The sequence below is a fragment of the Nycticebus coucang genome, chromosome 10, assembly GCF_027406575.1.
Source record: "Nycticebus coucang isolate mNycCou1 chromosome 10, mNycCou1.pri, whole genome shotgun sequence".
In the NCBI taxonomy this organism is placed as follows: domain Eukaryota; kingdom Metazoa; phylum Chordata; class Mammalia; order Primates; family Lorisidae; genus Nycticebus; species Nycticebus coucang.
This window is the reverse complement of record NC_069789.1, coordinates 83065531-83092914: the sequence shown is the minus strand read 5'-3', so window position 1 is coordinate 83092914 and position 27384 is coordinate 83065531. Positions and strand designations below refer to the sequence as shown.

Genomic DNA, 27384 nt, shown 5'->3' with positions numbered 1-27384 from the left:
TGGGTCAGGTGAGGGGAGACCCTGGGGGTAGGAGGGGGAGAGGACATTAGGTGTAAACTTCACTTTGGACACCTGGCCTGTCTGGGACCTCTCAGGTGTGCACATGAGGTCTCTTCCTGCACCCCCCAAAGGTCTCTGGACCCCTTTTGGTCCCCATTCTCCGGACATCATTGCTTGCTCTTCCAGTTCCCAGCTCCCAGCCATGATCCTTCCACCCCACATCCAGGGCTACTAACTTTAAATTCAGAAGCAGTGACAGGATGGTGCCCTTTAAACAGTATTCATGGGCTGGGTGTAGTGACTCAGACCTATAATCCCAGCGCTTTGGGAGGCTGATGTGGGTGGATTGCTTGAGCTTAAGAGTTCCAGACCAGCTTCAGTAAGAGTGAGACCTTGTATCTACTAAAAAATAAAACTAACTGGATATTGCAGTGGGTAACCGTAGTCCCAGCTACTTGGAAAGCTGAGGCAGGAAGATTGCTTAAGCCCAGGAGTTTGAGGTTGAAGTGAGCTATGATGTCATGGCACTCTACCCAGGGTGACAGAGTGAGACTCTGTCTCAAAAAAAAAAAAAAAAAAATTCATTCATTCAACACTTATGGAGCCCCCAATATATATCAGGCCCCATTCCGGACTTTGGGAATATAACAGTTAAATAGACAAAATTCCTAACCTCATATAACTTATGTTCCAAGGGGAGGGAATGCCATATCACTGCTAAACAAATGAACACACTAGACAAAAGAACTTCTGAGATGGCACTCACGGAGGGTCCATCCTTAGAGGAGGATTGTTTCCCCCAACACTGCTCTTCCTCTCCAGCAACTTTAGTAGGTAAAGCCTGATCCATGGGGACTGCTATAACCAGCAGCACCCCAACAATGGCTGGCATTAATAGCACACATACAACAATCCTGTGGAATAGTGACTAGTACTAGGCCACTTTGCAGAGGAGGAAACAGAGGCTAAGAGAGATGTAATAACACAGCCAGGTTCACATAATTGCTTTGGCAGTGCTGGGATTTGAACCCCAAGCAATCTGGGGGTAATCACTCATGTACTTGGCCCTCTTGCTATACTTTCTATAGATAGAAAAAGAAAACTGTCTCAAGAGACAACAGCAATGATGAAGGAAAAGCTTTATGGGGGCCTGAAGGGGTTTAGGTGGCCTGATTTCCCCTCCAGCTCAGCGGAAATCAGGCCATTGGCGTATGTAAACACAGGTTCACACACACACACATGAACACACATATGCTCCTTGAGCCTGGCATGCAGAACCCATGGTCAATACCATCTCCTTCTCCCCAGCCTTTGTTGATCCTTGTTCCTGAAGTTGGAAACGGAAGAGGACTCTCAGACAGCTCTACTTAGTGACATTTGTAAGCTAGTATTACTGTCACTCGAAGCTACTAGCATTTCTCTTCTAGGATAATGTAAGATGCTACTTTTACTCATGGAACGGAACACTGAGCATCTACCATGGCCCCATCACTGTTTTGGTGCCATTTAAATGTGAATTATGTTATTGCCTTTTTGAAAAATCGGCCTGACTTTAAAAGGTTCAAGAGAGCCTGCCAAGTCCTGACTCCAAACCTATTTAGCAATACTACTTATGCTTAATTTATAAGCACAATTTATATTTATAAATTAAATTGTAATTTCAAGGTCACTGCTGATTGGCCAGTGGAATTCCTAAATGATATTTAACATAAATGAGGTTGAACATCCCACAACTGCTGTAAGGGGGGGAGGAGAGGCTCAAGGAGAGGAGCATGGGCTGGGTTTTGAAATAGATATATAGATAAATATAAGACACCTTCTCCTGCGTCCCTCCACCTTCAGGAAACATCACCCTGTCCTCACTAGTTGTCACAATCAAAGTGGTTAAAAGCAATGATTCTGGTCTCCCTCACTCTTTTTCCTCCATGAGAGGGACCTCCTTCCAACTCTCTTTGGATAAATACTCTAAACTTTCTCTTTGTTATGCCTAAATAAAATTTCTCTTTGTTACACTGGGGGGGGGGGGGAAGCAACAATTCCCATCAGAATGGCTAAAATGTGAACACTGACACTAGCAAGACCAACAACAGGACTTCTCATGCACTGCTGCTGGGAGCAGAAGATAGTCCAGCTACTTTGGACAACTCTGTGGTAGTAGCCTTTAAAGGTGAGCACGTGTTTACTTTACAAGTCAGCAATTCCCTGTCTAGGTATATAAGTGAAGTTTGCGCATGCATGCATCAAAAGATATGGATAAGAGGGCGGCGCCTGTGGCTCAGTCCATAGGGCACCAGCCCCATATACCGAGGGTGGCGGGTTCAAACCCGGCCCCGGCCAAACTGCAACCAAAAAAAAAAAAATAGCCAGGCGTTGTAGCGGGCGCCTGTAGTCCCAGCTACTCGGGAGGCTGAGGCAAGAGAATCGCTTAAGCCCAGGAGTTGGAGGTTGCTGTGAGCTGTGTGAGGCCACGGCACTCTACCGAGGGCCATAAAGTGAGACTCTGTCTCTACCAAAAAAAAAAAAAAAAGATATGGATAAGAAGGTTCATCAGAGCACTTTTTGTAATAACCCAAATGTCTAGCAGCAATGGGATAGATAACAGCACGACACTGCGTTCACAAAATGGAGAAAGCTACAGCAAGAATAGAGGGGTGGTCTACAGAGTGATGTGGGCACACAGTGATGTGGGCAACTTTCCAAACATAATATTGAGCAAAAAAGCCAGACAGGAAAAACACAATTGCATGAATCTAATTAGGTTTTATACATAATTCAAAACCAGGCAAAACCCATCTAGGTTGCTTTTAATTTAATGTAATTATTTATTTATTTATTTGAGACAGAGTCTCACTCTGTCACCCTGGTTAGCATGCCATGGCAACATAGCTCACAGCAACCTCAAACTCTTGGGCTCAAGAAGCTCTTTTTACCTCAGCTTCCTAAGTAGCTGGGACTACTGGTATGTACCACCACACCTGGCTAGTTTTTCCATTTTTTAGTAGAGACAGGGGTCTCATTCTTGTTCAGGCTGGTCTTGAACTCCTGAGCTCAAGCAATCTACCTGCCTGGCCTCCCAGAGTGCTAGGATTATAGACACAAGCCACCTTGCCCAGCCCTATCTTGCTTTTAAAAGCCAGAATAGTTGTTACTTTTGAGAAAGACAAAGATAGAGATGGGGAGGGCGTGAGTGGGGGCTCCTGGAATGCTTGGTAATGCTACATTTCTTGGCCCAGATGGTTGTTACATGGGTATGCTCGGTTTGTGATTATTTGTTTATCTGTAAGCTTATAATGTTCAAACTTTTCTGCATTACATTTCATTTTAATAATTTTTTTTAAACAATTAAGTTACACTCAAAAAAAAAAGGCAAGTGATGTAGATATAACTTAAACAGTCAAGTGGCAGGCTCAAGGGTGACAGCAGGTGAATTCTGCCTCCCGGATCCCCAGTCTCCCAACATTTACCATGGTGACCTGTAAGAAGGCCACGATGGGAAAGGACCTTTCAAGATCTTTGAGATGGAAAGATCAACTGTTCAGAACCTCCCAGGTCACCTCTCCCAACTCAAGGCCTATAAACAAGATTTCTGGGGGTGTCTATTCCATGCCCTGACTCACCCCAAAAGGCAACTTGCACCACTCAGCTAATGTCAGTTTTCTCGCTGGAAAACAGGCATTTTATTAGCCTCCGTTCTTCTGCAAAGAAAGGCCAGCACAGATAACCCAGCAGAAAAGACAAAAGATTCAAGCAAGCACCTCACAAAAGAGGATATCCAACGGGCCATGAGGCAGACAGGAAAGGTGCTCAGCGTCATTAGTCATCAGGGGAATGAAAACCCCTGAGACCTCCAGAATAGCTAAAATGAAAAAGATTGCCAATACCAACCCAGTGATGGGACGTGGAGCAACTGTAAATCTTATTTGTTGCTGCAGGGACTGTAAATTGGCCAATTACTTGGAAAACCGCTTGGCAGTATCTACTATAGCTAAACATACCCAGCAGCTCTGCTCTTGGGAATATACCCAACAGAAATGAGTGCTGTGTCTACCAAACACATATTAAAACATATAGACAAGAATGTCCATAGTAGTTTTATTCCTAATAGCCCAAAACTGGATTCAACCAAATGTCCATCCCAGGAGAGTGAAATCTATTGAGGCATAGTCAAACAACTCCACACTATTCAGCAATACAAAAAAGAAAAAGGGGGCAGCACATGTTATCATGAATGAATTTTCCATAGTGCTGAGTGAAGTGAGGCCAGACCTAAGAGCCCATGCAGTTGATCCCATTGATATGAAGTTATAAAACAGGCAGCCCTGATCTATGGTGAAGGAAGTCAGGATAGCTACTCCTTTGCAAGTCTGCAAAGTGTTTACTGGGAGGAGGTGCTGAAACTATTCTGTCACTTGATGTGGGTGGTGGTTACACGGAAGTATGAGGTATACCATATGTGTGTATATGTAAGAGCCCACCTGCTTGTGCACTTAAGGTGGTGCGCTTATGAAGGTATGCAAGTTATACTTCAATAAAAATGTAAATTGGAGAGAAGGAAGAAACGAAAGAAGTACAAGGGATGAATGAAGGGAAGATTGGCAAGACTCTGCCCTCTCAGACGCAAAATGGCTAAGCTATTCTGGAAAACAGGCATTTTATTAAAAAGTTAAATGTTCACTTACTAGGTGACTCAGCAATCCACCTGTAGATATTGATCCTAGAAAAAAATGAAAATTTATTTGACACTAAAACCTGTGTGTAAGTATTCACACTAGCATTGTGCATACTTGCCCCAAACTGGAAACAAGTCAAATGTCCTTCAAACAACTGTTAACACCTGTGCACTGGAATACTACCCAGACTGCAGAGGGGGGACCACTGATCCAGGCAACAACATGGGTGACTCTCAAACGTATTATGCTGAGTGAAAACTCAATCTCTGTGATTTCATTTTTATGACATTCTGGAAAAGACAATATAGGAACAGTAAAAAGGATCAATGGTTGCCAGAGTTAGGGATGGAGGGGGGAAAGGTCTAGGTGTAAAGGGATAGCATGAGAGAAATCTTCGGGGTGTTGCAATTATTCTGTATCTTGCCTGAGGTGGTGGCTCCAGAATTTATAAGTATGTAAAATGTGTACACTGTACACCAAAAAGGTCAGTTTTACTATATGGAAATAAAAATATTTTTAATAAACACAAATAAGCAGGGGCTCCCATAGTTAGGGCACCAGCCACATGCTCCAGGGCTACTAAACAAAAAAAATAGCCAGGTGTTGTGGTAGGCTAGTCCTAGGACTACTTGGGAGACTGAGGCAAGAGAATCACTTGAGCCCAAGAGTTTGAGGTTGCTGTGAGCTATGACACCATGGCACTCTACCGAGGGTGACAAAGTGAGACTTTGTCCCATTAAAACAAACAAACATACATACAGAAATCTCTACCCACAACCCAAAATGAAACTGCCCCCTCCTCATAGGCTCCAGGCCTTAATCCTCTCAGCTCACATAGGATGGGCAGACGGCAGAGGCCTCCAAGGACTAGGACAGGGCCTGGCTCCAAGCAGACATTCATTAAGCTCGTGAGCTGGAGCTTTCCCCATGACTCCCTGAGGGAGAACGTGTTCTCTGAAGTCACAGTCAATGCAGAGTCCCTTTAGGGGCACAGGGGAGCACTTATCGCCCACTATGTGTACCTTACCCATAACCCATGGCTCCTCCCTGCTGGTGGGGCCAGGACATGAGTGGAAATTCATCCATGTGGAGGGGATTCTGGGATAGGGCCACGAGGGTCAGGTAGCCCTGGACATACAGAGTGCCCAACACTCCCCTACAAGGTCATGTCCCCTTGCACTTCCACCCATGCGCACATGCTACTTGCTGTCTTAGAACTCCTTCGTCCCAACCCAAGGGTTACCTCTTCCCTCCTGGAGTGTTCAGATCCTGCTGGAACGTCACCCCCTCTGCCACAATGGAGGCAGACCTGTTTGGTACCAAGTCCTATAGATCCTTTCTCCTAAATACCCACAACTGATCTCCTTTCTATCTGCGCCATCCCTGCCTGGTTCAGACCCTCAGACCTTCAGCCTCTCTTGCCTAGACCTTTGCCAGGCTGAGGTTGCCTTCCAGAACACACTCTGCTGTGACCCCAAACACGTCCTTTCTGCCTCCTCCAACAACGTCCCCTGGTTCCCCTCACCTGGGCAGGCATTCCTGCAAAACTTGACCATCTGCTCTTTCATTCCTCCATGTCTCTGCTCAAACTCATCCCTCTGCCTGGAGTGCCCTTCCCACCCTGTCTACCTAGTAAACCCCTAGTTTTCTTTAAGAACCTATTCCAGTGCCACCTCCTCTGTGAAGCCTTCCCTGACCAGAACACCTCCCTTCCATTTCTCTAGGAACATTCATTTATTTATTCAACAAGTAGTTACAGGGACTGGGACAGTGCATAGGACAGATAAGGACCTGCCCTTGTGGAGCAGATAATCATCACATAAACCCACACTGTAATTTCAGAGTAACTAAGGCAAAGGGGGAAAGAGTGATAAGAAGATGCGCTACTTGTACATTAAAAAAAAGAAGATGGGGCGGCGCCTGTGGCTCAGTCGGTAAGGCACCGGCCCCATATACCGAGGGCGGTGGGTTCAAACCCGGCCCCGGCCAAACTGCAACCAAAAATAGCCAGGCATTGTGGCAGGCGCCTGTAGTCCCAGCTACTCGGGAGGCTGAGGCAAGAGAATCGCTTAAGCCCAGGAGTTGGAGGTTGCTGTGAGCTGTGTGAGGCCACGGCACTCTACCGAGGGCCATAAAGTGAGACTCTGTCTCTACAAAAAAAAAAAAGACGACGACAGGCTAGGCGGTGGCTCACACCTGTAATCCTAGCACTCTGGGAGGCTGACGTGGGTAGATTGCCTGAGGTCAGGAGTTGAAGAACAGCCTGAACAAGAGTGAGAGCCTGTCATTACTAAAAATAGAAAAACTAGCTGGGCAGTGTGGGTACCTGTAGTCCCAGCTACTTTGGAGGCTGAGGCAAGAGAATTGCTCAAGCCCAGGAGTCTGAGATTGAAGTGAGCTATGACACCAGGCACTCTACCCAGGGCGACAGAGTGAGACTCTGTCTAAAAAAAAAAAGGCCATGGAGGCCCGGCTGAGGGGATGGCACTTACACCAATTACACCAGGACCTACAGGAGGTCCTCTCCTTCTGTGTCCCTGAGCACTGTGCATTCTCTGTGGGCTGTCCCAGGTGGGCTTGCCAGACTCAACACACAAAAATATTGCATGGGGCATATACTTACACTAAAAAAGTGCTCTTTGTTTATCTGAAATTCAAATTTAACTGGGTGTCCTGTGTTGTTTCAGGCAACCCGGCTTCTAGGATCTCAGGGCCCTGAGTTCAGAGATCACGCACCCTCAGGCCCCGCGCTGTGGGTATGTGGGTGGCTTCAACACGCTGAAAGAATGAGCCTTTCCACAGAGAAATGAGCAGCACCTGTTACACTATTCTACATTTGGTATTTGTGGGCCAGCCCCCGCTGCGAGGTAAGCCCCTCCGCCATGAGGACAGGGTTAGATGCCATGCTTTGTGCTGAGGCTTGGCTAGAAGCAGCCCAAGAGGTGGTTTGGGGAGGATAAAGCTGCTTCCTACAGGCTCCCCTACCACCTAAGTAATAATAACATAAGAAAAAACGTTTTTTTGTTTTTTTTTTTTTGTGGAGACAGAGTCTCACTTTAAGGGCCCTCAGTAGAGTGCTGTGGCCTCACACAGCTCACAGCAACCTCCAACTCCTGGGCTTAGGCGATTCTCTTGCCTCAGCCTCCCAAGTGGCTGGGACTACAGGCACCACTACAAAGCCCGGATATTTTTTTGGTTGCAGTTCAGCCGGGGCCGGGTTTGAACCCGCCATCCTTGGCGGGGCCGGCGCCTTACCGACTGAGCCATAGGCGCCGCCCAGAAAAAACATTTTTTAAATGTAGCAAACATATGTAATGACATGGAAAACCAACATTTTCTCAATCTTATGTACATAAATAAAAGCATCTTTGGAAAACTTTGCTATATTTATAGTCTGCATTGTACAATCTAAGAAAAAAAGGCTTCCATCTAGTTCCTCGGCTGCCCCCTACCAACCAGATGGGCTCTCCTAAACCCTTTCTCTATTGAAATAGTGGAGTTGGCACAGATCGCGGACCAGTGGGTGTCTGTTACATAAGCGAATGGCATGAAAAGATTGTATTGTGATTCCGGGTCTGTGTGTTTCTCTCTCCACTGGACTGGGCTCCTCCACAGGCCAGCATGGTGACCTGTATTGTCCCCAGTCTCAGCACGTGGCAGCAGCTTAGGAAAGGCAGGTTGAAAGTCTCATCAAGAGCCACAGTTCATACCTGACATTAAAGCTTCCACCTCAGTGTGTGTCCCACAAGGAAAGGCCACTTCTAAAGTAGACCTCATATTACCTTCTGGAGATCCAGGGTTCCCTCAAGGTGGGCCCTAAGCTACAGGCTGACAAGCAGCAGCCCAGAAAGGGCGTGGTCTAACTGCCCTGCGAGTCCTGTGAATAAGCCCAATCTTCGCTCACAGTTCATAAAAGGACCACTGTCCCAGGGCAGCCTCAGCCCCTGTGGGTTTCAACTCAGATGGAGAATGTTGTTGCTTGAGCCTCTTTTGAGCTTTAAAAAGTATAAGGGAAGGCACTGTATGAAATGTTTTACTTTTGACTGTTTTTTTTTTTCATTGCTACAAACTGTGGCCTGTTGAAAACCCTGCATTTACTTGTGAATTGCCAGTCTGTATTTGTGTATAGAGGAAGGTAAAGACTCGAAGGGTCAAAATTTCTTCAGTAGTTAGCTTTTCACGGAACGTTTTACATTTATTTCTGGGTCATTATGTCATTCTCCAGTACATTTTATAACCTGAGCTACTGAAAGCTGCCTTCCTCCACATTATATGCCAGAGTCAGGTGGGACAGGACAGTCACACAGCACCCACCAGAAGTAAGACAGTGCCTGATGTATCCACAGAACATGATCCTAGCTGAACATATCCATTTAGCTATGAGAACCGAGCATGGAAACATTGTATACAATAATGTCAAAGACCAATTCAAAGACACAAAGTTAATTATTAGCTCATTCTTTACTTGTATACAAGGAAAATCAATAAGAGATTTATTTCATATATCAGAGGCAAAATTAGGAGTAAATTACAAAAAGTAGGGAAAAGGAGAAAATGAAAAACTGTACAGGAGTTTAAAAATTATGAGCATTGCCTTTTCTTGGTAAGCAGCTGATTAGCAGGCAGCTAGCTAAGAAGGCCCTTCGGGTGTTCTGCCCTTGACAGCTGGATGGGTCATCAAAGAGGATAATTCCAGTTGCTTATGGATTCTCCAGAAGCCCATGAAGTGTAGCAGTGCTGTCTACGTGACAAGCTGCCTCTTGGTTGTGTCTGTTTGGGTCCAGGGAAAACATCTTCGTCTCTGCTGTGTGGGTCTACTTGTGTGAACTTTAAAAAAAATAGCAAACAAATGCAAACAGCCTAAATGTCTAAAAAAAGGAACTGGCTAAATAAATTTCAGTATATCCTGAAAGCATATGATCTTTTAAGATATAGTAATTTAAGAAAATGTTATAGCAAAAGAATATGTAGTAATGTGGGGGGTTATTCATGATACATCATTAAGTTATGAGTTTGTGGAGAACACAAACATTCAGTCCATAGCATTAAACTTGCAATAGCCAGAGGTCTCCAGAGAAACAGAACCAATAGACCTATCTGCCATCTATCTCTCTCTCTACCTATCTATCATCTATCTATTTGTATATATAGATTCATTATGCGAATGTGGAGGCTGAGAAGTCCTACAGTCTGCCATCTGCAAAATGAAGACTAAGGAAGGCTGGTGGTATAGTTCAATGACCTGAAAGCCAGAGAGCTGAGGGTACGCATTCCAGTCTGGTTCAGAGGCCTAAGAACCAGGAACACCAAGAGTAGAAGATCAATGTCTCAGCTAAAGCAGTTAGGAAGAGACCAGACATAACCTTCCTCAACCTTTTTGTTCTATTCACACCCTTCCATCCCTATATGCTTTATTCCTCCCACCAACTCAAATGCTAATCTCTTCCAGAAACACCCTCACAGGATCTGGCACCCGTTGCTCAGTGATTAGGGTGCTGGCCATATGCTTTGGGGCTGGTGGGTTAGATTGAGGCCTGGGCCTGCTAAACAATAACAAAATAGCTGGGCATTGTGGCAGGTGCCTGTAGTCCCAGCTACTCTGGAGGCTGAGGCATAAGAATCACTTGAGCCCTGGCTTGGTGCCTGTAGCACAGTGGTTACAGCACCAGCCACATACACTGAGGGTGGTGGGTTCGAACCCAGCCAGGGCCAGCTAAGCAACAATGACAACTGCAACAGAAAAATAGCTGGGCATTGAGGTGGGCGCCTGTAGTCCCAGCTCCCTGGGAGGCTGAGACAAGAGAATTGCTTAAGCCCAAGAGTTGGAGGTTGCTGTGAGCTGTGATGCCACAACACTCTACTGAGGGTGACATAGTGACATTCTGTCTCAAAAAAAAAAAAAAAAGAATTGCTTGAGCCCAAGAGTCAGCAGTTGCTGTGAGCTATGATGCCAGAGCACTCTACTGAGAGTGACAAAGTGAGACTCTGTCTCAATAAAAAGACCAAAATAAATAAATAAATAAATAAAACAAAACCCAGCAGAAATACCCTTACAGATATACCCAGTAACAATGTTTAATGAGATATCTGGGAATCCCATGGCCCAGACAAGTTGACACATAAAATTAACTATTGTTGTAATCCAGGGAGAGAATATGGAGCCTGAGCAGGAACAGTGGTGGGAGAGGGAAGGAGCTGGATCAAGGAGTTCTTAGGAGACCTGGTGGGCAGAACTTGATGCTCCTCAGAGGTGGAAGTGAAGAAAAAAACTGGTGTTTCTGGTTGGGTGAGTGGTGGTCACATGACTTTTAAGAACCAGAATACAGAGGAGTAATAGGTTTGTGGGTGTCTGAGCCCCTATTTTTCTGTTTTCCCCTTTTCTTGTGCATTGCCATGGAGAAAATACCAGCCTGGTATCATCATTTCTGCTGGGGCTTTGCTAACCTCTCTGAAAATCCCTGCACATTCCCTTCATAGGTCCCTGCACATCCTTGCCTGAGAGGCCTCCCTTGCCTCAGAAAGGTCGTGTCTGCCCATCTCTCCCACAAGATCTCCCAGGGGTACACCAGGCATGACAGTGAGGTACCGGCTCCTTGATCCCTGGGCTTGTACGCCCACTGTGTCAGGCAACTTGTCCTCCTCTGTTCTGGGCCACCTCCCTGTTCCACAAACTTCTACCTTCTAGGGGGCAGTCACAAACTGCAGGAAGAAGGACCAGATTTCAAACCACAGATCCCTTTTTATTTTTCCTGCCCTCTCTCTCTATAAATTTATTTAAACATAAATGTTTTTGAAGGAGGGGCAGGTTCTCGGATTTGTCATGGTCCCTCAACACTTCAGCTGGTCTCTCCCTCGGCCTGCTTTGCTCATTGCCCTTCGTGCCTGGCAGCCACAGGCTCCTAATGTTTAAGCCCCACTGGAAAGGAAGATGTAGCGTGTCTGGTCCATTAAGGGACAACACCGTGGCCAACAGGGCTTCCTTCCCTGTCACATGTTTTTCACCTTCACTTGCTGCAGGATGGGAATTTGGAGAGAAATGAGTGCTTTCTTACAGAAGGTTTTCTGAAAGACCCATCTACCTACCCCTGAAAATAAACCAATTATTCATATATTAGACTGAACCATATGAAACTGCAAATGTTCAATTGATTTCGCCCTACAGGGCTATTCAACTTGTGGCCTGCAAGCCACATGTAGACTATTTGATGCATGTTTTGCTTATCTGTGGTGTCAGATATTGTGAAAATCATGTGTGACATTTCTCCTGCTCATCAGCTTTAGTTAGTGTTTGTGTATTTAATGTGTGCCCCAAGACAACGCCTCTTCCAATGTGTAGTAGGAAAAAAAAGGAAAAGAAAAAAGTTTGGCCACCCCTGCAAGAAAGATTGCAGTTTCACATGATTCAACCTATTAATGTGGTCCTTGCTTAGCTGCTAGGAGGAGGGTAGTTCTTAGCCTTGGTTGCAAATTAAAATAAATGGAGAGCTTTTAAAAAATACCCTTGTTAGGACTCTACCCCCATGATACTTAAATTCAAATATTTGAGGATGGGGAAGGTATTGAGATATTTAAAAAGCTCCTGTGCAAGACTGGGCACCAGGGCTCACATCTGTAATCCTAGCACTCTGGGAGGATGAGGAGGGTGGATTGCTTGAGCTCAGGAGTTTAAGACCAGCCTGAGCAAGGGTGAGGTCTACTAAAAATAGAGGGAAAAATCCCCCAAACTAGCCAGATGTCTACTGCATGACTGTAGTGGCGGCTACTTGGGAGACTGAGGCAAGAGGATCTCTTGAACCCAAGAGTTTGAGGTTGCTGTGAGCTATGATGACACCACAGCACCAGGGCAACAGAGTGAGACTCTGTCTCAAAAAAAAAAAAAAAAAGCCTATGCAGCCATATTGAGAGTTACAGCTCTAGCACATCCCTGGGGCAGCTATAAGAGAGGCTTAGAGAGCCTTTTGTTGAATTCCTTACCACCTACATACAGTACAGGCTTCCTGGCTTTCTGGGTATGGTCTCAAAGAAGTTTGGAGAACTGAAAACTTCGACACGGCCACAATTACTTCATGAAGTATTTAATGCAATTACTTCATGTATTAAATGAGTTAATAAAACTTAAAGAGCTTCCCTCACACCAAAAAAAAAAAAGTAAATATCCATGTGCATATGGTACCATGCTAGGCACAGGACAATTTATTGCCTGGTAGGAATTAGCAACCTGGAATTTGCAATATTATCTCTGCCCAACCCATTGAGAAAGCCACAACAAACTGGAACACATCAAAGGCACGGCCCTGGACATTTACTGGAGTATATACCACAACAGAGTGCACACTGTGGAGTGGCTAAATAAATTACAGTAGCCATCACTGGCGGTTAAGTGAAACATAGCTTTTGGACCCATAACTGTGCATTTCTTACTAACTCTACACGTCCCATTCTTGTATTTTTCTTTTTGCTTTTAATGCGAAGATTTCAAAAACAAAACTAAATAGATAAATATATTTTCAGAATAAAAGAGAAAATAGCCCATTTTACTTTTATAGGGTGATAAAAATGTTCCAAAATTAGATCATGAGCATGATTGCTCACCTCTGTTTATATACTAAAAGGTATTGAACTGCACCCTTTTAACAAGCAAGTTTTATAGTATCTAGGTTATATCTCAATAAAACTGCTCTTTTCAAAAATATTACCAGAATGGGGCTGGGCACAGTGGCTCACAGCTATAATCCACTACTCTGGGAGGCCGAGGTGGGTGGATTGCCTGAGCTCACTGATTAGAGACAAGCCTATGCCAGTGCGAGACCCAGACTGTTGGAGAATCGCTTGAGCTCAAGAGTTTGAGTTTGCTGCGAGCTATTACACCACAGCACTCTACTGAAGGCAACAAAATGAGACTGTCTCAAAAAATAAAAAAATTACCAGAGTGAACCAAGAACTGATGTTTAGCACTTTCAGAATACACAGTCTGAATGTCTCAGCAGAGAAGCTGGGTGTGTATGTGGTTTACGATGCTGTCCCTGGGATGTGAGTGTTTTGCTCAGATAGCATCGATGGAGGTGCCACAGGAAGGGTTAAGTGGGTGGTCCATTGCTATAAGCAAGGAGAGGGCTGGGAGTAGCTCCACAGAGCTGGGGGCAAAGACAAAGAAAGGAGTTTGCCCTGTTGGGAAAGAAACGAAGAAGCAGCTGTCCACTGAGAGCCCGATGCAGAGAGCAAAACTGTCTGGCAGGCAGCCATGGCAGTGCATGACGTGCTCCTGGCAGGGACCTAAGGGATACGTGTGCTCCTTTACTTACTAACCTTCCCTGCCACCCTCTCCCCCGGCTCCCAGTGTCTTGGAACAGTGTGAGCTTTCCTAGGGCTCCTCTCAACTTGCCTGATGTAGAATAGACTTAATTAGTTTCAGGGGGATCCATCATTGTGGTGTACACTCATTACCAGAGTTAAAAGAAACTCTGTGTGTTTGCCTTCAGGTGTGCAGGCACCTTGAGACAACACTCCCCTTATACCTTGGGATTGCTGGACTGTTATTGGAGTCCTTGGGCTTGACAAGTTGGCAGAGACTGGGAAATTTCTCAAACAGTTAAGGAAAATGCATAAAATGATGAAGGGGCCAAGGAATGAGCCACTGCAGGTCATGTTCTCCTTTTTTAAGTTCTGCATGTCTACCATGGGCCATGCACAGAGTTAGCACAACAGAAGACACAGATATCAATACGAGTCTGTCCTTGGTGTCAAAGGCTTTATAATCCAGGGGAATGGGATCAGGCAGATCTCCAAAGACTTTGATACAAACCAAACCATAAGAGAGGTACGAATGAAGTGTTGGGTCTCCAGAAGCTGAGGAAAGCACATACCATTGGAAATGCCATGAAAGTCTTCATGGACAAGTGCCATTGAAAGATATATAACATTTTTACAGGCGAGGGTGAAGTAAGAGTCCCAGAGGAAGAATCATTGTAATCACACCAGTGTAGGCAGGGAAAGGTGAGCAAGTGAGTCCTTTAGGGTGGAGGATGACAAAATCAGCAGAAACTGGGCCTGGAAAGGTGGATAGGGTCTGCAATTGCCACCAGAAGCTCCTAGCGAATTCTGCAGGCTGTGAACAAGCCTCTTGTGGGGCTAATAACCAAGTCTCCTCTGTTAAGGATATCTACCACCCTTGGCTGGAGGGAACAGCCAACTTCCTGCTCTGGTTTCAGCTCAGGGAGCTTTAACACACCAGTGTGGAGGAGGTACTTTGCATAAAACACAGTCTATGTCTTTAAGAACCTTGCAGTTTGGGGACAGGGAAGAAAGAGGCAAAGAAATTAGACAAAGATACCTAGAATCACAATACAGCACATGAGTGGTGAAAGGGGCATCTGCCAGAGTCTCAACGAAATCTTAGACCTGCCTGATGGGGTTCCTGTCAGCTTTTCCAAGATGGAGACCAAGCTTTCTTCATCTCTGTGTGACCTGGGTCTCGCTCAGTGCCCAGCACTTGGTAGATGTTCGTTAAATGAACAAATTCTCCTGTCATGCAATACCTAACTTTGGTTCACATTGTTCCTCTCTTCTCTCACCCATATTTTCCCCACCCAGTACTATTTTACAGAACTCTGATTCTTTCAGTGATTACAGAGTCTGTGCTGCATAATTTAAGTGTCCCTATTCCTTGCAGCTGCTTCCTGTGTGCTAGTCATATAAGCTCCCTTCTTAAATGATTGCAAGTCTCACAAAACTTAGAATATATTGGCTGCTGATTAGTTGGGAAATAACCCAATACAGGAATAGGGAGCAGACACTGATGTTACGGAGTGTCAGGCAGTGTTGGTGCAGTGTATACATTGACAGAGTCTCGGTAACTGGCCTGGTGAAGGGAAAACTGGAGAACAAAACAATTTTGTTTTGTCTAAATGCCCTTAACACAGCTGCCCCAAACCTGTGGCTCACCTTCTCCGAGGACAAAAGAGGAGGAAGTGTATCTGTCTTGTGGCTCGTAGGATGATATGAAATTATACACTGGACTGGGTGGCTTAGAGGGGCCAGGAAATCCCTCCCTTCCCTACTCTGAAAGTCCTTAAAGACAAAAGGAATCATCTGTCCAGGAAGCTGGAGGCTGCAGGATAAACTGGCTTTCTTCTGAAAAGTGACAGTTGGAGTGTTCACCCTTGCCGTCCTTGTCAAAGTCGCAGGCAAGAAAGGAGAATCCTTTTGGGCAAAATGTCTTAGAGGAACTGTTGATTTACCCTTTTGCTTTACGATCTCCTGATGTAGTGAACAAGGTTCGGGGAGATTAGCTGACTGCAGGCAGACCGATGTTCCTGTGCAGAGAAATAAGAGATTCTCATTATCATCCAGCTTATTTTCCCAAGAATTATGTATTCCCTGGTCAGAAAATGACCCTCAAACCTTTTCAACTACATTCAGTAAATGGCTGATCAACACTTTCTGCATTTGGCTATATGCTCTTTGCAGTGATTACTGCTTTCTGCAGTGATTAATGCTGCCTCCCTAACTACATTATCAAGGGGTAGGTATCAAGTCAGACTATTTCTCTAAGATCCCTTGATAATAAGTGCTCAATAAACACACACATGAATAACAACCTTATACAATAATTTTCAAGTACTTTCCCAAGATAATTTCTATTTTAATCCTCACAACAACCCTGTGCAGTAGGCACTATGATTAACTCCTATTTTCCAGAGAAGGAAGCCAATGATCAAAGATGTTAAGTGACACATCCAGAATCATACAGCCAGTAAAGAAGAGTTCTTTCCACTACAATTTGCTGCTTAAATGAACTGCTTGAAAAAAGTATCAGCTTGGGCTGCGCCTGTGGCTCAGGAGTAGGGCTCCAGCCCCCTATACCATTAGTGACCAGTTCAAGCCCGGCCCTGGCCAAAACTGCAATGTCAGCTCAATCTTTCCCCCATTACATATCTTATCCCATGGTGCATTATATTTCAGAGGCAGGCACATGAAGCCCAAGCTTAGTATATTGTGAATGAGTGAATGGATATAGTAGATGCTCTGTGTATAGTCAGCTGAAAACAAACAACAGAAAAGGAAGAATCTTTCATTCAACTCATCAGGAGCTTACTAGGAGCACTAACTGGAGCCTGGCCCTGGAGACCCCGAGGCGACAGACCTGCCGTTATGGGGCTTAGGGTCCAAGGCAAGAGGAGGATATAAAACAATTAATACAGTGAAAGAATCACAATTTTGTTAAATGCTACTAAAAGTTCTGTTCTGGTCCGAAGGAGAGCCACTTGCATTCAGTGTAGGAAGCCTGGCCTCTTTTGGGCGAGGAAGTATAGAAGTCAAGACAAATTCAAAGGAAAAAAAGGAGCAGGGAAAATCATTCTCACAAACAAAAGTTGACCTAGGGGACTGCAGCTCTCCAGTCCCGCTGCGTGCCTGCCTAGCTACCTACCTACCTAAGAAAAGCAGGAAGAAAAAAGCGAAGGCAAGAGAGAAGTGAGAGCTCAGTTTATGTAAGCGGGGCGACGGGACAAGGAGTAGAAACGAGCCGAAGACGATGGAGTTAAGCTAGGCGGGCCCGGGACCGAAAGGGTTAGAGGGGCCGTCCGGAGTGCGTCCCGTAGGGCCCGCCTACTGGAGGGCGGGGCGGGGCCTCGCCGAGGAAGGCGTTGGATTGGTCACAAGGAAGGCGTTACGCTAGGACCGTACCAACGATCGGGGGCCGCGGAGGCGGGGGGTGGGTGTGGGACTACCGGCTCAGCGCCGGGAGAGGTGGTCAGGGAATGGCCGGGCCGGGGGTGGGCGGGAACCGCAGTGGCGGCAGCGGCCAGGGGTGGTGAGCTCGGCGTGGGGCTGCCCCACCCCGGAGGCGGCGGGGGCGGCCGGGGCCGCGCCGCACCGCACCGTGCGGGCGGCCATGGAGCGAGCCTAGGGCCCGACAGGTGAGTGGCTTGGGGGCGAGGGAGGGCGCGCGACCCCCGCCCTTGACGCGGCGGGCGGGAAAATGCGGACCGGCACGCGGGCGGGGCGCGGTGCGTGGCGGGCACCGGGCTGGGGCCGCCCGGGGGCGGGGCGCTTCCCCGAGGGGCTGGGCACTGGTGCCCCAAGCTGTCCGCGAGCGGCCGCGGGCGGCTCCCGGGAGAGGGCCCTCGCTGCTTCGGAGACTGGCTCGAGCCGCGTGTCCCTGCGTGCGGTCGCGGCTGACGGGACGCAGCCTCGGTCGCCGCCTCCCCAGCCCACCTGAGGCACGGGCCTTACCTGGGGCTGCCCTTCTAGTGACCACCTCTCGCCCCGGTGCGCGGTCCCCACAGGCGACCGGCCCCAGAGCCACCCCATGTTCCACCAAACGCCGGTTGCAAAGGCCCGGGGAGGAGCGCGCGCTGGAGGGGTCCCTACCGTACTCGCCTCGTGGCCAAGAAGCGCGAGTGACCTGCAGGCCGGAAGCGGGCGGCGGTGGCAACCGTGTCCAGGAGCCCTCGGTCTCTTTGGGGTCGTGCGCCGGGTGCTCGCCGTGGGGTACAACTTAAGGAAATGATATGATAGTCCAAAGTGGGTTGCGCTTGAGATTTCATTTCCGGGTGTGATGGCCCGGCAATTAAGAGCTAACTGAAACGTTGCCATTAATGATGAATGTGAACAGTTGTCAAGCTGCATCCTCTGTTGTGGGGGTCTGATGAGAAATTTATTCTAATCAGGCTTCTATGACCTGCTAGTCCTACGATAGGAAAAGAAAGGAGAGAAGGATAGCTGGAGAGGACAGGGCATGATTGATCTTTATGGAATTATTAGCCCTTTTAAAGGCTATAACGCTACTGGGATGGGTAAGCAGTATATCATTTGGGAACATGAGAGATACTTGATGCTGAGACTTGGATCTAGAGCCACGTAGTCAGTATCATCCTCACCCAGCCAATTTCCCTCTGAAGGTTCGATTTCTCACCTTGAAAGGGAGGTAGTAATGTAGTAACTTTTAGGTTATTGGACTTTGTAAATCTGTAATCTATTAAAGTTAAGATTGCCATTTATTAATCATGCCTATCTTCCTTGTGTTGTAAATTCTTGGATCAATTTCACCGGGGTTGGTTTCTGAAAATTGAGTTAGAGAGGTCAGTGTGCTTATGTATGACAACCATTCCTTGAATTTATGCAGGACCTTTGAGCTAAGTTTAGAGCATTTTTACATATATGACTTATTATTAGGACATGTCTCTTTAAGAAACTGAGGTACAGGTGTGTTAAAGTTGTGAAATTACTTGCTCAGTCTCATAGCTAATCTAAGGTAGATTAAATTGATAACTTTTCTAAAGCTTGTGAAGATGTACTCTAGCCCCTCGAACTATACAAGGGAATCAGGCAACAGAGAGCCTTTCACATATGAAATTGCTTATCAAAGGGGATGAAAGGGCAAAAAATAATTCAGACTCTCAATCTCACGATAAAGTGCAGTGATAAATATGGAAGGAGATAAAACAGCTTTCTTTTGGCTGGTGAAAATATGACATTAATTTGCTATGTTTCTCTAGGACTACTAGAAAAATAGCTATGTTAATTAGCTGACCACCGTGGCATGTGCCTGTACTCCCAGCTACTTGGAGGCTGAGGCAAGAGGATTGCTCGAAGCTGGGAGTTTTGAGGTTGCTGTGAGCTAAGATGAAACCAAGGCATTCTACTTAGGGCAACAAACACATGCCTTGCCTTTCTTTTTGAGTACCTTAGATTAGAGAACAAACAACTCACTGTTTCTGTCTTTACTTTTAATAATCCTTTATATCATGCAATTATTTCATGTTAAGTTGATAATTCTTTGACTTACGCATTCTCTTGATTTCCATTTGTAGATTTCAACTTTCACATAGTATTAAAGTTTCTGCTTTTTCTCTCCTCTAAACTTTGAATTCCTAAATTTTCTTTGGTTTCTTTACGTCCAGGGCAGATTTCAGTTTCCTACACTTTGTCTATAATTTCAATGATGTAAATCCTAAAGCCAGATACTTCAACTCTTGAATTGATAACTTTTTTTTTGAGACAGAATCTTTTTTTTTTTTTTTGGAGACAGAGTCTCACTCTGTCACCCTAGGTAGAGTACTATGGTGTCATACCTCACAGCAACCTTAAACTCTAGGCTCAAGAGATCCTCTTGCCTCAGCCTTCTGAGTAGCTGGGTCTACAGGTGCCTGCCACAACTCTTGGCTATTTTTTTCTTCTTTTAGGAGAAACAGGGTCTCGTTCTTGCTCAAGCTGGTCTCGAACTCCTGAGCTCAAGTAATCTACCTGCTCTGGCCTCCCAAAGTGTTAGGATTATAAGCATGGGCCACCACTCCTGCCTTGAGACAGAGTCTTGCTTTGTTACCCTGGATAGAGTGCCATGATGTCAGCCTATCTCATAGCAACCTCAAACTCTTCTATTCAAGGGATCCTCCTGCCTCAGCCTCCCAAGTAGCTAGGACTATAGGCAAGCATCATCACACCCAGCTATTTTTTTCTATTTTTAATAGAGACAGCCATCAACACTCAGCCTTGAATTGGTAACTTTTTTTTTTGAGGCAGCGTCTCCCTGTGTTGCCCTCAATAGAGTGCTGTGATGTCACAGCTCACAGCAACCTCAAACTCTTGGGCTTAAACAATTCTCTTGCCTCAGCATCCCAAGTAGCTGGGACTACAGGCGCCCACCACAATGCCCAGCTATTTTTTGGTGGTAGTTGTCGTCGTTTTGGCAGGCCCCCCGGGCTGGATACAAACCCACCAGCTCCGGTGTATGTAGCTGGTACCCTAGCCACTGAGCTACAGCTGCCTAGCCTTAAATTGATAACTTTTTTTTTTTTTTGAGACAAAAGTCTCACTTTATTGCCCGTGGTAGAGTCCTGTGGTGTCACAACTCCCAGCAACCTCCAACTCCTGGGCTTAGGCAATTCTCTTGCCTCAACCTTCCGAGTAGCTGGGACTACAGGCGCCCACCACAACACCTGGTTATTTTTTTGTTGCAGTTTGGCTGGGGCCTGGTTTGAACCCACCACCCTGGGTTTGTGGGGCCGATGCCCTACCCACTGAGCCACAGGCGCCACCCTGAATTGATAACTTTTTAAAATAGCTAACCACAGTGGTTGTCTTTTGGTGATTGCTACAGTCTCATAATAGAAGCAGGAGGCTGCTCTTTGTATTCTGTGGTCACAGTTGTAAACAATAAAAAGGAGACAGTCTTCTGAATCTGAATGTCAGCTCTCTCTGGGACTTAGTGCCAGGTGGTTTTGTAAATTAGAGGGAGCGCAGTTACAGTGTATACTTTTCTTTCTGCACCAAACAGTGCCTAGTACATAGTAGGTGTGCAGGAAATATTTGCCAGTTGAATACATAAATGGAAAACAGTATGAGGACATAAGACATATTCTAGGGGCAAGACATGATTGCAAGAGGGACTTTACCTAACAATTGCAATCAGTGTAACCTGGCTTATTGTACCCTCAATGAATCCCCAACAATAAAAAAAATAAAATAAAAAATAAAAGACATATTCTAGTGTATATACTAAATTCTTTAGTTTCTCTTTTTGTCAAAGAGGGAAAAAGCCAAGAAAACGTGTTTCAGATTCCTGTTGAAAATAGGCTGTTGAAGTGAGCTATTTGCTGGAGCTTCCTTGAAATTCAGTTCTGTGATTATATGGTGTTCCAGCAACCTGCAGCCTGGGAGGTTCTGGTCAGGTGTGGCTTCTGCAGTCTGCTCTGAGTAGGCTAACTAAGCAGTTGGATTGGTGGCCAGTGTTTTTGCATTAATAGAAAAACTTAGCACTCTTGGTAATACCATCTCAGTAGCATTGACGCTGACTGTCCTTTGTTCCTTATATTGAGGGGAGTTATTCCTCCCTTAAGTGCTTCTTCAGCAGTTCTTCCTTCCATGCATCACCCTCTTTTCCTTACTTTAGCTGCCTCTGTAATCCCCAAGGACTGAGTTCAATAACTTGGGTCTGGGGTGCGGGAATAACAGGCCTTATTTGCAACTGAAACCAACTTACAATGTCAACATGACTTCTAGAGCTGCCTAGAAGAGAAGAAAATGCAAAGATCTCACATCTGATTTTGTGTTAATGCCTCTGTCTGGACCTAAAGAATATTGCTGGGTATGTCTGTCATCCCGGTATGAGATAAGAAAGGGAGGCTGATACAGAAAAGAGACATTGAGCTTTGGTGTGTATTTGAGGCGTGCACTTTTTGGCAAGGTAACAACCCCTTTAGGGGAGAGGGTCCTAATTTGGGTACATTATAAAAGGAGGTCAAGGAATATGAAATTATGAATGTGTGGAGAGGACAGAAGCAAATACAGGTTGAGGCAGTGTGAAGTCTGTCATCATCACTCTATGCTCTGAAAAGTTGACTTTCTGCTTTCTGTACATAGCAATGCCTCATTTATCTAATGTTGGGGAAACAAGGTATTATGTGTGAAGAATCTTATTTTAACTATATTTCTTGTGGAAAATTTACATTGTATTATATACTCTGCTTCCTTTTAAGTAATACAATTTAAACTTTTAAAAAATTATCTCAAGGTTATGATTACTAGCATCATTACTGACAGTAATCAAGCAAGGCTTTGAGGTGATTGAAAAATGTAGGTTGTTTGCTCCCTCTGCTTTTTGAATTATTGAGTCTACTTGAGTAAGATTCAGTAGTCAGTGTGGCTCATCTTTCAATGGTGGAAAGCTGCTCTTGAGCTACTGATAGTGTCCATGCTGCCCTTTTTGAAAAGTGCAGCTTCTGATCTGTGGAGTAGGAACCCAGATCACTCTGCTTCCTGAAGTTGCATGTAAAACAGCTAAATAGGCTTAGTTATATTCTGGCAGCTCTTCTTTGAGTATTAATATATGAACTTTGTAACCACTGTTTTGGTTGCCCAAAAAGCTGTTTTGTTTATTTTTTGTTTCTTATCCTTGGTTTAAATAGTGAACTTGCACTCTTGCATAAGTGCATTTGTGCTTTTGCAGTTCTTTCTGTGGAACAAAGAAAATAATATGGAAGCACGTACCAGTGTTGGTCCTTGTTTCAGAGAGCATCACCAGTCACACTTGAAGATCTGCTTCCAGCCCTGTCTTGTGACATTCTTGGGCAGTGTCTTGGACTACCTCCATTCTTCCCTGCTAGATTTCCAGATTGTCTTTACTCTCAGTCCCAGCCAATACCACAAACCAGGTTGGCAATAGCAATGGCCTTCAAAGGTGGAAGCAGGATGTACAGAAGGCAGCAATTTTAAATTGAATATATAAAATTGGTATACATATTAGATACTTCTACATCTTTTACCATATTGTATATTGGAATTAATTACAGGACTTATTTCCCCTTGTCTATAAAAAAGGCAGTCTTTAAACCAGAGAGTTGCTAGTTCAGTACAAATTATTATAACCACAAGGGTCTCTCTCCCATGCTCTTCATGCCTTTTATTCAACAAACATTTACTGAATACTTTTTAAATGCCCTGCTCTATGCTAGGTTACATGGAAGTACAACAAGAGAGTAAAACATAATCATTGTCCTCAGGAAATTCAAAATGTACTAGAAGAGAATGCCAAAAAAATGTGTGTGTGTGTGTGTGTTCATATTATAACAAAGGGATCATACCTGGAGCCACCTGTTTTAGCACAGACCTATCTGAGGTTCTACTGTTTCTGAAAGTACCTCCTGTGGGCTGGCATCTTGGCATACCCTAGAACATAAGGTTAAAAGTGTGAGGTGCTATTGTTGTATAAACCTTGTGTATCTTTCCAAGAACTCTGGTAAATTGAACAGTAAAGATGGAAAGTATATAAAAAGCTGAATGAAAATGTTTTTTGAAACTCCATATTTCCACATTGTACGGAAATTACATTCTCTAATGTAGCCTTCAAGAGTTGTTATGTACTGACAGTTGACCAGTGAAATGTCTAGAACTTGGAATACTTCATTATACCTGGCTCATTTAAAGCAAAATGCAAGCTCTTACTTCTACATATTGTCAAGATCAGTGAACCCGACCTTGTGTTGGTTGTTTAGAACAAATTTCACTAGCACTATGAACTAAGATTTTTTTATTTACCTTTTCCTTTTTTTGCAGTTTTTGACTGGGGCCAGGTTTGAACCCGCCACCTCTGGTATATGGGGCTGGCGCCCTACTCCTTTGAGCCACAGCCGCCGCCCTTCTTTTCCTTTTTCAAGGAAAAGGGGTTGCCCTAAATCAAGGTTTAAATGGGACAGGTTGCAGGAATTGAATTTTTTTCAAAGACAAGACACTCTTTATTGCCTATTTTATTTTTACTTTCACACCAGGAAGAAAAGTTACTTTAATGCTTCATTAATGCCTAGTGATGGTTTTATTTGGCTTCCTTCACAAGGGAACTTGTTAGAGGATTTTACATAATGGTTCTGAATTTATAGATGTGAGTAAATGTTTGCATGGATATGAAAACAGCAAGGAAAGTCTACCACTTGGACCAATTTGAAGTATTTGGAAATTAGATTTTCTAAACCTGTAACTTTAAAGTACTCTTTTTTTTTTTTTTTTTTTTTGTGGTTTTTGGCCGGGGCTGGGACCTCCGGCATATGGGACCGGCACCCTACTCCTTGAGCCACAGGCACTGCCCTAAAGTACTCTTTTTTGTTTTTTTTTTTTTTGAGACAGAATCTCATTCTGTCACCCTGGGTAAAGTGCTCTGGCATCATAGCTCACGGCAAACTCAAACTTCTGGGCTCATGCAATCCTCTTGCCTCAGCTTCCTGAGTAGCTGGGACTACAGGCATGCACCACCACACCCACCTAATTTTTCTGTGTTAGAGATGGGGTCTCAGTCTTGCTCAGGCTGGTCTCCAACTCCTGAGCTCAAGCAATACACCTGTTTCTACCTCCCAGAGAGCTAGGATTACAGGAGTGAGCCACCATGCCCAGCCTTTAAATTACTCTTAAGGCTTATTTTAAGGGATTTAGGACATGTGAATTGTCATCTCTAAAACACAGGACTGGTATTCCAAACTGAAGATTGTTGTGAAAGGCATTCTGTTTTAGTCTTTTTTGTGAAATGGGTTAAGTTCATACTTCCCATCTGTTTCAGTTACATTGAATGTGGTATAGTTGAACTTTGTAGAAAAGAGAAGCAGGTTGGTCAAATTAGTGACAGCTTCTCAGTCTTCTGCTTCACTTACTATGAAGATATTTCCTTATAGTCTTGTATCTCAAATTTAGAAAAGGATTTGGTTCAGTGATACGAGAGTGCTCATTGCTGCTAAACTCTTAGTAATGCACTGTGTGCATTTAGCCCCCGAGAAGGCAGTGTTTGGGGATATTGACTCCAGTGAAACCTATTTGTCATTTTTTCTCAGGAGGTCATCTTTGGGTTTTGGATATGGTAATAATGACTAACAGGTATCATTGTGCAGCATCCATGTCCTAATCTTAGCATGATACAGATGGCATTCTCGTTCATTTTTAATAACCCCGTGAACTGGTAATAGTGTTCATCTTTCATTTTTTTTATATGTGGTAACTAAGGCCCAGAGAGGTTAGAGGTTAAATCTCTTTCACAAATCTCACATGAGGTGCTAAAGCAGGCGTTCAGGCCCAGGCACTCTGAATCCAGAGCACATGCTCATAACCTCTCTGCTGCAGAGAGCTTATATTTAGAATAAGAAGATGAGTTAAGAAGGTATTTCTTAAGTGGAGAATTAGCAGAGAAAGAAAATATATCTATAGATACAGATTAATGATATTGCTTGGTATTTAGTTTTTATTTTTAGCCAGAGACCCCCATTTGAAGATGAAGAATAATGTGATATTGTGGCAGGCAGCAGGGGGCAAAGCAGGAATGGTCTGATTTTCTGAGGGGGCGCTCAACATTAATCAGGTAAAAAAACATGTGATGCTGTGTAGTAGTAGAAATTTTGACTTCCTGGATGGAAGCACACAGTAGTTAGTGGAAGGATTTCTGAATGTGCTCTTGATTTTACCTATAATCACTGCCACTAACCATCAGGCGAGTGCATTTATTTCTAGGGGGCTGGGGATATAAACCCATAACAGCTAACAATAAGGTGCACAGTGGGCTCAGCACGGTGGCTCACGAGCCTGTCATCCTACCAGTCGGAGGCTGAGGTGGGTGGATTGCCTAAGCTTGGGAGTTCAAGATCAGCCTGAGCAAGAATGAGACCCTATCTGTACTTAAAATAGAAAAATTAGCTGGGTATGTAGCAGGCACCTGTAGTCTCAGCTACTTGGGAGGCTGAGGCAAGAGAATCACTCAAGCCCAAGAGTTTGAAGTTGCTGTGAGCTGTGATGCCACAACACTCTAATCCAGGGCAACAGAGTGTGACTCTGTGTCAAAAACGAAAGAAAGAAAGAAAAGAAATAATAATAATGTGTATAGTGCTCCAAAGTCACACCAGTTAAAACAAACAAAAGGGTCATGAGGTGGCTCGTGCCTGTAATCCCAGCACTCTGGGAGGCTGAGGTGGGTGGATTGTCTGAGCTCACAGGTTTGAGACCAGCCTGAGCAAGAGCGAGACCCTGTCTCTAAAAATAGCTAGGTGTTGTGATGGGCACCTTCGGTCCCAGCTACTCAGGAGGCTGAGGCAAGAGAATCTCTTGAGCCTAAGAGTTGGAGGTTGCTGTGAGCTATGACGCCATGGCACTCTACTGAGGTAGTGCGACAAGTGAGACTCTATCTCAAAAACAAACAACAACAACAACAACAAAACCCCAGAAGGGCAGTATATCGGACTTAGCCCAGGTGAAGTGTGTGTCTAATTTTTTTTTTTTTTTTTGGCACTAAATAATGTGATTTTTGGTCAGATGAAGTGGTCCCACCTGTAATGCCAGCACTTTTTACTTTGGGAGGTAAAGGCAGGAGAATTGCTTAAGGAATGGGCAACATAGTGAGACCTCATTTCCACAAAAATTTAAAAAATTACATGGGATGGTACATGCCTGTAGGCCTAGCTACTCAGGATTCCTTGAGTCCAGGTTACAATAAGTTATGATCACACCATTGCACTCCAGCCTGGTTGACAGAGTGAGACTCTGCCTCTGAAAAAGGGAACATGATTTTTGCTACTGTTTATGTTTTGGCTGAAGTATAAAAGTTAGGCTTTATAACTTGGGTGTATAGTTGCATGAATGTGTGAGGTTAATCTTGCTTGCTCTGCATAGCTTATGTCTATCTAAATAGGGCTCTAACATAGGCAAGTGGATTTTTAAAAATTATTTACAAATATGACCTAACAATGTATCAATATACTTAATTTTAATTTAATTTTTTTCTTCCCTCCCTGAGGGAATTGTTTCTAGTCACATAACTTATTTCCCTGTGTTTTCTCCTCTGATATTTTTAATATCCCCAAAAGAGTTGTTAGGGGCAGAACAGATGTGAGAAAGTTGGGTTTTGCAAACTACCCAAAAATATAGTGGCTTAAGACAGCAATTTGTGGGCGGCGCCTGTGGCTCAGTGAGTAGGGCGCTGGCCCCATATGCTGAGGGTGGCGGGTTCAGGCCCAGCCCCGGCCAAACTGCAACAAAAAAATAGCCGGGCGTTGTGGCGGGCACCTGTAGTCCCAGCTGCTCGGGAGACTGAGGCAAGAGAATCGCGTAAGCCCGAGAGTTAGAGGTTGCTGTGAGCTGTGTGAGGCCACGGCACTCTACCCGAGGGCGGTACAGTGAGACTCTGTCTCTACAAAAAAAAAAAAAAAAAGACAGCAATTTGTTATTTCTTATAATTATGTGGGTCAGCTGG

General features: G+C 44.8%; 2 protein-coding genes across 4 annotated transcripts in view; one reads left to right on the top strand and one right to left on the bottom strand.

Moving 5' to 3' along the window:
• Positions 1-14426: 14426 nt before the first annotated feature.
• On the bottom strand, positions 14427-22686 carry LOC128596455 (uncharacterized). The gene is made up of 3 exons (XM_053606079.1): positions 22659-22686; positions 17904-18167; positions 14427-15982 (listed from the first exon to the last, which is right to left on the bottom strand). Exons 1-3 carry the CDS (start codon positions 22684-22686, stop codon positions 15375-15377), a joined length of 900 nt encoding a protein of 299 aa, XP_053462054.1. The 3' UTR covers positions 14427-15374.
• FAM20B (FAM20B glycosaminoglycan xylosylkinase) overlaps positions 17414-27384 on the top strand; it is a 46698-nt gene continuing 36727 nt past the window's right edge. Inside the window, exon 1 of one of the 3 annotated variants that reach the window (XM_053607215.1) lies at positions 17414-17587. The gene's annotated coding sequence lies outside the window, so the exon portion shown is untranslated. Of the gene's footprint in view, positions 17588-17612; positions 17678-18045; positions 18195-27384 lie in introns of those variants that run through there. The other 2 variants (XM_053607217.1, XM_053607216.1) reach the window with 2 other exon arrangements.